The following is an 11,619-nucleotide window of genomic DNA, read 5'->3' as shown; positions in this document are numbered from 1 at the left end:
TTTTTATTGATTACGGATTAAGAAGAACCTTATTTTTAATTTATATTTGTATTCTAATTAATTTTTGTTTCTGAATACATTTATTTTTTTTATTATTCCTCGGAGTATAAAAATACTTCGAAAGGGGTTGAGAAACCCCCCAACATCAACACACATACAGCCCTAAATTTTCAAACTTTTACAAAAAAACCCCTATTTTGTAATAGCTTTTTAATGGTATTTTATTTTTCATCTCGCTTTCAGTCAGTGATTATTTTTCAGTGAATTTTCATTAAAATATTCTTTAAAATTTTTGAAACTCTTTATACTATAAAAAATAATAGACTTTAATTTATTTATTAAAATACTAATTATAAGACAGTTTATTCCTATTGTACTTAATATGAGGGAAGGAATACTATAGTATTGAACACACAAAAATGAAAATAAAACATATCAAATAGAACATGAAACACAATAGTCTCAACATCGAACAAAAAAATCTAATTATTAAATATTAACTATGTAACAGTATTACAAAATAAGTATATGTACAATTTTCATTTGTGTATCTACATTCTTAAGAACTAAATAACAAATAATAAACCACTAAATCATACAATACTATAATATACATCTATCTATTATCTAATTGGCTTCTAGTTCATCAGTGAGATCATCAGTGAATTCACTTCTATCGTACAATGTCTTGGTTGCAATTTTTCCCAATGGTTCGGGTGATTGTTGTTGATGACTAGCTTCCACGAATTTATCGTTCAAAGTGATGCAGACAGCTTTGCATTGTACTTCTTTAGGTTTTCGCAACAACGCCAGGTCGTGCAGCCGTTATGGAGCGTTTTCTTGCGATTGTAAATGTACATGTTATACACGAGTTGGGCATTATGCTTTTGACTTCTTATGAATTTCACCTCATCTAGAAGAATAAAAGATTGGCTGACAATTGGAAATTGAATAGATTGATTAGATTCAAATTTGCGATAAACAAATCTGATTTAAATTATTTTGAATTTGGTTTATAAAATTTGTGCTGTTTGTGATTCATAGATCTAACAAAAGAATAAGCACACTTTTGTGTCAATAAAATATATTGGTTTTACACGGAAGATACGTTCCAAAAAAAAGTGTAACTTGAAAATTCACTTTTATATGACAAAACCGTGCTAAAGGAAAATCACTATAAAAAGCACTTTTTGCAAGTTTTTAATATGATGAATAACTAACGAAACATAAATATTAATATATTTAATATCGAGGACATTTAATAAATTATAAATATTTAATTTATTTCAATAATAAAACAAATATAAAGAACTATTAAGTATTGCATTTTTTATTGATAAAAATTAAAATTGGTCTGTACAGATATAACCTTTCTTTTACTCTCCAGTTTAAACTACCCGTAGGCGTAGGGTAAGTTATAGTGATCGCAAAAAAAAAATCGAAAATGAATTTTTTTTTGTCTTTACGTTTCAGAGGTTTCTGAACATTTTGGCATACCTTAGAAAAACTGATGTGTGTGTGTATGTGCGCGGATGCAAATTTTCGTCGACGATTAACCGATTATAATCATTCAAAAAACATTCGATTCGTATTAATAAGGAGACGTGCTGATTAGTTTTTATCACAGGCAGGTCTAGCCGTTTCGGAAATACGGGACAAAAAGTGCCAAAGACGGTAACTCAGTTTTTAAGAGAACGGATTTGAATAACTCAAAAAACATTTTGCTTGTATTGACAATATGAAGAACTGATTAAATTTTTGGGAAGGCAGGTCTAGGGATTTCGGAGATCTAGTAAAAAAAAGTAAAAAAAAAAGCCTTTTGGCGGTCAAAAACGATCATTAGACATATGCACATGAAATTATCAGATATTTTCTGGAGATTTTAATAATGTGTGTATCAATTTTGTTTAAATTTCTATGCCCACACAGCACAAGACGATCCGACGAAATTCCGTGGGATGTACGCATGCGGGACACTCGTAGTCCGCGGATCATCCATGGACAGTCCGGCTTGTCCCGTCAGTATCCCTGAAATTTAATTTTGACCGACCCTAGGGATGATCCGTAGGCTATCCCGCGCCGGATATTCCGGCCGTAAGGTTGTACATACATTGTACTTAATTATGGGTTATTTAATTAATAATATCTAGCTGAAAATAATATTGGCATTGATAATATATTAAAAAAACATTAATTTGAAAACATATATTGTATTTCTTAGGATTTCTTAGAATTCTTATAAAACAATTCCTCATAAAAGCAATTCTTATAAAGCAATCAATTACAAATTTTGTTGGTCTTGTACTGGCATTCCTTTTCTGAAACATAGAATGAATAGTTAAAAATAATGAACATAAATATAATATATATATATATATTATATATATATATATATATATATATAAATAATAATATATACTATATTATAGTAATCGGGCGTAACATCAATAAAAAACATGAATTCTTTCAAAAATTTATTTTACATCCATACATTTCGCCTATAATCCTAGCCTTAATTCAGTGGAAAAATTAGTTAATTTTAGTGTTAAATTAGAATATGGAATGAGGCAACATATGGATGTGAAATAAAATGGGTTTTAAATAAATCTTTAAAAACTCTCGTACTAGTTTTTATTGATCTAACCCCCAAATTTTAAACTCGAAATAATGTATGTATATGATCTTACAATTGATTCCTCATCAACCGTTCGCTGGCATGTCTCAGCCAACTTTTAACTGCCTCTGCAACCGCATGCTTTGTCTCTTTTGGAAGATTTTTGAGTACAGTATCTGTAATTAATAAAAGATGAAATACATCTTATTTATTTAAATACATCTTATTAACCAAAATAATAAAATATTTGTTTGGACACTGTCCTCGCGTGCGGACATGACGGATCGTCCCTGGACCGTACGATTTCGCGGATTTGAGACATCCCAATGCGGACAGTCCTTGTACGGTCCGTGGAATATGCGCGATATTGCAACCGCGTAGCGGACAAGCCGGATAGTCCCCGGACTATCTTGTGCTGTATGGGTGGGTTCCGTACCAATGTTTATCCGTTAAAAGGCTACGCGGCGCTTACGCGCTTCAATATTTCGTCTCTATGCAGCTAAAGCAGTGCGATTGCTTTGAAAAAAGTTCAAAATTTCCAAAATATTTCAAAATAAAAAAATATATTTTTCCAAATTTTTTCTTCCAAAAGATTTTCAAAATTTTAAATTTTCTCAAAAATCCAATTTTTTCAAAGATTAAAAAAAATGGTACGGAAAGTTCCAGCAATTTACCTTAAGGCACAATGCCATACACCATAAGTTTATTACTCATATTTTTTTATAAATGAAAATTTTTGTAAAAAATGATTCCGTTATTTCACCTTGAATTTCGCTATCGATTATATATGAACACTAATTAAGAACAATGATGCTCTTGTTTTGATATTTGAAACAAACTAGCTTATACGCACATGAAATTTAGTTTTGATCATAAAACGGAAAGTTCCCATATTTTAATCTATAGATTTTCATCACAGATATAGACTACTAAAAATTAGTAACTGTAACATACATTTTGTAGCAAAGTATTTTGATAGTAAAACAATAAAAATGTTATTGTAGATATAAACAAACTATAATTTCGTGTAAATGCAAAAGAAGCTGTAGAAAAAAAATATTTCAAAAACGTCGATGAAAGGTCTAATTTTATCAAAGGTCAAAAAACGCTTCTTTTTTCAAACTTTGACGAATTTTTAAAATTAAACGACTTGTCGTAGATATTTTAGTATATTCTATAAAACCTTGACATCTATCGCAAAAAAAAAATTCATAAAAAAAATTTCTTTAACAGTTAATTACAAGAAAACGACCCGGCCGATCTTTACAAAAAACTAATCAACGCGATTTCCAAACAATATCTTTCAGGCAGTTTTTGAATTTTCAAATTCGATTCAAAATTGCGGGCTAAAACGCGTACGAAAATATTTCCACTTTTCTGATATTAAAAAAGAAACGGTTTGGCTGAATATCGCGTAAAATTGGCAAATGTTAGTCCTCATTGAATTGCATCGAATGGCCCTTAATTTTTTAAATCTGTCCAAACGTCGACGAAAGGTCAAAAATCGGCTCAAGCATACTTTTACCAAATTTTCTCTCATTGGATTGCGAATTATTTTCTATATAACCGGGTGAAAAAATCACAAAAAGGCTTTTGCAACACAAGAAGTGAAACTCTCAAACAACTAACTACAAATATTAATTAATAAATATTTATCAAGTACCTCTGACTTGTGTGAATCCCATATCATAGTTATCAGCCGGGTCTTCTATATAATCATCGTTGGTATTTTCGTAATCCGGTATACATGAAGGGTTATCAGGATTTTCATCAACTTTCATTTCGCGTGTTCGTATATATGATGGTTCGATTACTTCTTGGATATCTTGGCAGGTTTGTCTTTTCAAAAGGTTCTCATTATGCTCTTCTGCAGCCTTTATGTGTTCTAGGTCTTCTTGGATATCTTGGCAGGTTTGTCTTTTCAAAAGGTTCTCATTATGCTCTTCTGCAGCCTTTATGTGTTCTAGGTCTTCTTGGATATCTTGGCAGGTTTGTCTTTTCAAAAGGTTCTCATTATGCTCTTCTGCAGCCTTTATGTGTTCTAGGTCTTCTTGGATATCTTGGCAGGTTTGTCTTTTCAAAAGGTTCTCATTATGCTCTTCTGCAGCCTTTATGTGTTCTAGGTCTTCTTGGATATCTTGGCAGGTTTGTCTTTTCAAAAGGTTCTCATTATGCTCTTCTGCAGCCTTTATGTGTTCTAGGTCTTCTTGGATATCTTGGCAGGTTTGTCTTTTCAAAAGGTTCTCATTATGCTCTTCTGCAGCCTTTATGTGTTCTAGGTCTTCTTGGATATCTTGGCAGGTTTGTCTTTTCAAAAGGTTCTCATTATGCTCTTCTGCAGCCTTTATGTGTTCTAGGTCTTCTTGGATATCTTGGCAGGTTTGTCTTTTCAAATTTTGTAATTTTGGATTAAAAATTGAAAAAATTACCCAGGGTAAGCACAGTCTAAGCGCCACTTTGGTACAAATGTTTACCCAAGTGCGTTTAGACTGTTTATGTGGGAGCACTTTTCCAAATTTGTGAAAATTATTGAAAAATGTGAAAATGCCGGTATCTAAGCACAGTATAAGTGAAAATGTCGCACAGAATTATTTGCAAATGCGTTTAGACTGTGACTATACGGGAGCACTTCTTCAATTTTGTGTAAATTAGGCAACTTTTTTTTTTTTTTTTGAAATTGAATTTGAAATGAAATGACGATTGTTAATGTTCTGGAGATAAATTGATTTATGATTTACATTTGATTTGCTCAGATATAACAAGATAGCAGAAATAATGAAACAATTACAGTATTTGTGATAATATATTTGAAAACGTTTAATATCCCTCGAGCATTTCATTACATTATGGGAAGTTCCAGCAATTTGCCTTAAGAAGCAATGCCATACCCCACTAGTTTAGTTGTACTATTTCTACTATCCATTCTACTATCAAAATTTTATTATTTTAGTTATAGAACCAGAACTCGAGATCGAAGAAGACCTAGAACACATAAAGGCTGCAGAAGAGCATAATGAGAACCTTTTGAAAAGACAAACCTGCCAAGATATCCAAGAAGACCTAGAACACATAAAGGCTGCAGAAGAGCATAATGAGAACCTTTTGAAAAGACAAACCTGCCAAGATATCCAAGAAGACCTAGAACACATAAAGGCTGCAGAAGAGCATAATGAGAACCTTTTGAAAAGACAAACCTGCCAAGATATCCAAGAAGACCTAGAACAATAAAGGCTGCAGAAGAGCATAATGAGAACCTTTTGAAAAGACAAACCTGCCAAGATATCCAAGAAGACCTAGAACACATAAAGGCTGCAGAAGAGCATAATGAGAACCTTTGAAAAGACAAACCTGCCAAGATATCCAAGAAGACCTAGAACACATAAAGGCTGCAGAAGAGCATAATGAGAACCTTTTGAAAAGACAAACCTGCCAAGATATCCAAGAAGACCTAGAACACATAAAGGCTGCAGAAGAGCATAATGAGAACCTTTTGAAAAGACAAACCTGCCAAGATATCCAAGAAGACCTAGAACACATAAAGGCTGCAGAAGAGCATAATGAGAACCTTTTGAAAAGACAAACCTGCCAAGATATCCAAGAAGACCTAGAACACATAAGGCTGCAGAAGAGCATAATGAGAACCTTTTGAAAAGACAAACCTGCCAAGATATCCAAGAAGACCTAGAACACATAAAGGCTGCAGAAGAGCATAATGAGAACCTTTTGAAAAGACAAACCTGCCAAGATATCCAAGAAGACCTAGAACACATAAAGGCTGCAGAAGAGCATAATGAGAACCTTTTGAAAAGACAAACCTGCCAAGATATCCAAGAAGACCTAGAACACATAAAGGCTGCAGAAGAGCATAATGAGAACCTTTTGAAAAGACAAACCTGCCAAGATATCCAAGAAGACCTAGAACACATAAAGGCTGCAGAAGAGCATAATGAGAACCTTTTGAAAAGACAAACCTGCCAAGATATCCAAGAAGACCTAGAACACATAAAGGCTGCAGAAGAGCATAATGAGAACCTTTTGAAAAGACAAACCTGCCAAGATATCCAAGAAGACCTAGAACACATAAAGGCTGCAGAAGAGCATAATGAGAACCTTTTGAAAAGACAAACCTGCCAAGATATCCAAGAAGACCTAGAAACACATAAAGGCTGCAGAAGAGCATAATGAGAACCTTTTGAAAAGACAAACCTGCCAAGATATCCAAGAAGACCTAGAACACATAAAGGCTGCAGAAGAGCATAATGAGAACCTTTTGAAAAGACAAACCTGCCAAGATATCCAAGAAGACCTAGAACACATAAAGGCTGCAGAAGAGCATAATGAGAACCTTTTGAAAAGACAAACCTGCCAAGATATCCAAGAAGACCTAGAACACATAAAGGCTGCAGAAGAGCATAATGAGAACCTTTTGAAAAGACAAACCTGCCAAGATATCCAAGAAGACCTAGAACACATAAAGGCTGCAGAAGAGCATAATGAGAACCTTTTGAAAAGACAAACCTGCCAAGATATCCAAGAAGACCTAGAACACATAAAGGCTGCAGAAGAGCATAATGAGAACCTTTTGAAAAGACAAACCTGCCAAGATATCCAAGAAGACCTAGAACACATAAAGGCTGCAGAAGAGCATAATGAGAACCTTTTGAAAAGACAAACCTGCCAAGATATCCAAGAAGACCTAGAACACATAAAGGCTGCAGAAGAGCATAATGAGAACCTTTTGAAAAAGAAAACCTGCCAAGATATCCAAGAAGACCTAGAACACATAAAGGCTGCAGAAGAGCATAATGAGAACCTTTTGAAAAGACAAACCTGCCAAGATATCCAAGAAGACCTAGAACACATAAAGGCTGCAGAAGAGCATAATGAGAACCTTTTGAAAAGACAAACCTGCCAAGATATCCAAGAAGACCTAGAACACATAAAGGCTGCAGAAGAGCATAATGAGAACCTTTTGAAAAGACAAACCTGCCAAGATATCCAAGAAGACCTAGAACACATAAAGGCTGCAGAAGAGCATAATGAGAACCTTTTGAAAAGACAAACCTGCCAAGATATCCAAGAAGACCTAGAACACATAAAGGCTGCAGAAGAGCATAATGAGAACCTTTTGAAAAGACAAACCTGCCAAGATATCCAAGAAGACCTAGAACACATAAAGGCTGCAGAAGAGCATAATGAGAACCTTTTGAAAAGACAAACCTGCCAAGATATCCAAGAAGACCTAGAACACATAAAGGCTGCAGAAGAGCATAATGAGAACCTTTTGAAAAGACAAACCTGCCAAGATATCCAAGAAGACTAGAACACATAAAGGCTGCAGAAGAGCATAATGAGAACCTTTTGAAAAGACAAACCTGCCAAGATATCCAAGAAGACCTAGAACACATAAAGGCTGCAGAAGAGCATAATGAGAACCTTTTGAAAAGACAAACCTGCCAAGATATCCAAGAAGACCTAGAACACATAAAGGCTGCAGAAGAGCATAATGAGAACCTTTTGAAAAGACAAACCTGCCAAGATATCCAAGAAGACCTAGAACACATAAAGGCTGCAGAAGAGCATAATGAGAACCTTTTGAAAAGACAAACCTGCCAAGATATCCAAGAAGACCTAGAACACATAAAGGCTGCAGAAGAGCATAATGAGAACCTTTTGAAAAGACAAACCTGCCAAGATATCCAAGAAGACCTAGAACACATAAAGGCTGCAGAAGAGCATAATGAGAACCTTTTGAAAAGACAAACCTGCCAAGATATCCAAGAAGACCTAGAACACATAAAGGCTGCAGAAGAGCATAATGAGAACCTTTTGAAAAGACAAACCTGCCAAGATATCCAAGAAGACCTAGAACACATAAAGGCTGCAGAAGAGAGCATAATGAGAACCTTTTGAAAAGACAAACCTGCCAAGATATCCAAGAAGACCTAGAACACACAAAGGCTGCAGAAGAGCATAATGAGAACCTTTTGAAAAGACAAACCTGCCAAGATATCCAAGAAGACCTAGACACATAAAGGCTGCACAAGAGCATAATGAGAACCTTTTGAAAAGACAAACCTGCCAAGATATCCAAGAAGACCTAGAACACATAAAGGCTGCAGAAGAGCATAATGAGAACCTTTTGAAAAGACAAACCTGCCAAGATATCCAAGAAGACCTAGAACACATAAAGGCTGCAGAAGAGCATAATGAGAACCTTTTGAAAAGACAAACCTGCCAAGATATCCAAGAAGACCTAGAACACATAAAGGCTGCAGAAGAGCATAATGAGAACCTTTTGAAAAGACAAACCTGCCAAGATATCCAAGAAGACCTAGAACACATAAAGGCTGCAGAAGAGCATAATGAGAACCTTTTGAAAAGACAAACCTGCCAAGATATCCAAGAAGACCTAGAACACATAAAGGCTGCAGAAGAGCATAATGAGAACCTTTTGAAAAGACAAACCTGCCAAGATATCCAAGAAGACCTAGAACACATAAAGGCTGCAGAAGAGCATAATGAGAACCTTTTGAAAAGACAAACCTGCCAAGATATCCAAGAAGACCTAGAACACATAAAGGCTGCAGAAGAGCATAATGAGAACCTTTTGAAAAGACAAACCTGCCAAGATATCCAAGAAGACCTAGAACACATAAAGGCTGCAGAAGAGCATAATGAGAACCTTTTGAAAAGACAAACCTGCCAAGATATCCAAGAAGACCTAGAACACATAAAGGCTGCAGAAGAGCATAATGAGAACCTTTTGAAAAGACAAACCTGCCAAGATATCCAAGAAGACCTAGAACACATAAAGGCTGCAGAAGAGCATAATGAGAACCTTTTGAAAAGACAAACCTGCCAAGATATCCAAGAAGACCTAGAACACATAAAGGCTGCAGAAGAGCATAATGAGAACCTTTTGAAAAGACAAACCTGCCAAGATATCCAAGAAGACCTAGAACACATAAAGGCTGCAGAAGAGCATAATGAGAACCTTTTGAAAAGACAAACCTGCCAAGATATCCAAGAAGACCTAGAACACATAAAGGCTGCAGAAGAGCATAATGAGAACCTTTTGAAAAGACAAACCTGCCAAGATATCCAAGAAGACCTAGAACACATAAAGGCTGCAGAAGAGCATAATGAGAACCTTTTGAAAAGACAAACCTGCCAAGATATCCAAGAAGACCTAGAACACATAAAGGCTGCAGAAGAGCATAATGAGAACCTTTTGAAAAGACAAACCTGCCAAGATATCCAAGAAGACCTAGAACACATAAAGGCTGCAGAAGAGCATAATGAGAACCTTTTGAAAAGACAAACCTGCCAAGATATCCAAGAAGACCTAGAACACATAAAGGCTGCAGAAGAGCATAATGAGAACCTTTTGAAAAGACAAACCTGCCAAGATATCCAAGAAGACCTAGAACACATAAAGGCTGCAGAAGAGCATAATGAGAACCTTTTGAAAAGACAAACCTGCCAAGATATCCAAGAAGACCTAGAACACATAAAGGCTGCAGAAGAGCATAATGAGAACCTTTTGAAAAGACAAACCTGCCAAGATATCCAAGAAGACCTAGAACACATAAAGGCTGCAGAAGAGCATAATGAGAACCTTTTGAAAAGACAAACCTGCCAAGATATCCAAGAAGACCTAGAACACATAAAGGCTGCAGAAGAGCATAATGAGAACCTTTTGAAAAGACAAACCTGCCAAGATATCCAAGAAGACCTAGAACACATAAAGGCTGCAGAAGAGCATAATGAGAACCTTTTGAAAAGACAAACCTGCCAAGATATCCAAGAAGACCTAGAACACATAAAGGCTGCAGAAGAGCATAATGAGAACCTTTTGAAAAGACAAACCTGCCAAGATATCCAAGAAGACCTAGAACACATAAAGGCTGCAGAAGAGCATAATGAGAACCTTTTGAAAAGACAAACCTGCCAAGATATCCAAGAAGACCTAGAACACATAAAGGCTGCAGAAGAGCATAATGAGAACCTTTTGAAAAGACAAACCTGCCAAGATATCCAAGAAGACCTAGAACACATAAAGGCTGCAGAAGAGCATAATGAGAACCTTTTGAAAAGACAAACCTGCCAAGATATCCAAGAAGTAATCGAACCATCATATATACGAACAGCGAAATGAAAGTTGATGAAAATCCTGATAACCCTTCATGTATACCGGATTACGAAAATACCAACGATGATTATATAGAAGACCCGGCTGATAACTATGATATGGGATTCACACAAGTCAGAGGTACTTGATAAATATTTATTAATTAATATTTGTAGTTAGTTGTTTGAGAGTTTCACTTCTTGTGTTGCAAAAGCCTTTTTGTGATTTTTTCACCCGGTTATATAGAAAATAATTCGCAATCCAATGAGAGAAAATTTGGTAAAAGTATGCTTGAGCCGATTTTTGACCTTTCGTCGACGTTTGGACAGATTTAAAAAATTAAGGGCCATTCGATGCAATTCAATGAGGACTAACATTTGCCAATTTTACGCGATATTCAGCCAAACCGTTTCTTTTTTAATATCAGAAAAGTGGAAATATTTTCGTACGCGTTTTAGCCCGCAATTTTGAATCGAATTTGAAAATTCAAAAACTGCCTGAAAGATATTGTTTGGAAATCGCGTTGATTAGTTTTTTGTAAAGATCGGCCGGGTCGTTTTCTTGTAATTAACTGTTAAAGAAATTTTTTTTATGAAATTTTTTTTTTGCGATAGATGTCAAGGTTTTATAGAATATACTAAAATATCTACGACAAGTCGTTTAATTTTAAAAATTCGTCAAAGTTTGAAAAAATGAGAAGCGTTTTTTGACCTTTGATAAAATTAGACCTTTCATCGACGTTTTTGAAAATATTTTTTTCTACAGCTTCTTTTGCATTTACACGAAATTATAGTTTGTTTATATCTACAATAACATTTTTATTGTTTTACTATCAAAATACTTTGCTACAAAATGTATGTTACAGTTACTA

The 11,619-nt window shown here is 34.9% G+C and overlaps 2 protein-coding genes and 1 long non-coding RNA gene across 3 annotated transcripts in view; 1 reads left to right on the top strand and 2 right to left on the bottom strand.

The window, feature by feature from the left end:
• LOC113386540 (nuclear-pore anchor-like) overlaps positions 1 to 5,918 on the bottom strand; it is an 11,448-nt gene extending 5,530 nt beyond the window's left edge. The window contains exons 1-3 of the mRNA XM_026624320.1: positions 5,653 to 5,918; positions 4,278 to 4,999; positions 2,688 to 2,790 (exon numbers count right to left, since the gene is read on the bottom strand). Of these exons, the coding sequence (XP_026480105.1) occupies positions 2,688 to 2,790; positions 4,278 to 4,999; positions 5,653 to 5,918 (1,091 nt within the window). The remainder of the gene's footprint in view (positions 1 to 2,687; positions 2,791 to 4,277; positions 5,000 to 5,652) is intronic.
• On the bottom strand, positions 790 to 1,421 carry LOC113384396. The gene is made up of 2 exons (XR_003367937.1): positions 1,370 to 1,421; positions 790 to 913 (listed from the first exon to the last, which is right to left on the bottom strand). It is a non-coding gene; the product is annotated as an uncharacterized LOC113384396 (long non-coding RNA).
• Positions 5,919 to 5,938: 20 nt separating the features above from the next.
• Positions 5,939 to 10,775, top strand: LOC113386539 (nuclear-pore anchor-like). The gene is made up of 5 exons (XM_026624318.1): positions 5,939 to 6,010; positions 6,191 to 6,782; positions 6,829 to 7,882; positions 7,933 to 8,494; positions 8,610 to 10,775. Exons 1-5 carry the CDS (start codon positions 5,939 to 5,941, stop codon positions 10,773 to 10,775), a joined length of 4,446 nt encoding a protein of 1,481 aa, XP_026480103.1.
• Positions 10,776 to 11,619: the final 844 nt, after the last annotated feature.

The sequence above is a fragment of the Ctenocephalides felis genome, unplaced genomic scaffold, assembly GCF_003426905.1.
Source record: "Ctenocephalides felis isolate EL2017-DRISC unplaced genomic scaffold, ASM342690v1 CF-g0.4_SCAFFOLD_03571, whole genome shotgun sequence".
NCBI lineage: Eukaryota > Metazoa > Arthropoda > Insecta > Siphonaptera > Pulicidae > Ctenocephalides > Ctenocephalides felis.
Note: the sequence above shows the minus strand (reverse complement) of the source record. Positions and strands in the feature narration are given on the sequence as shown.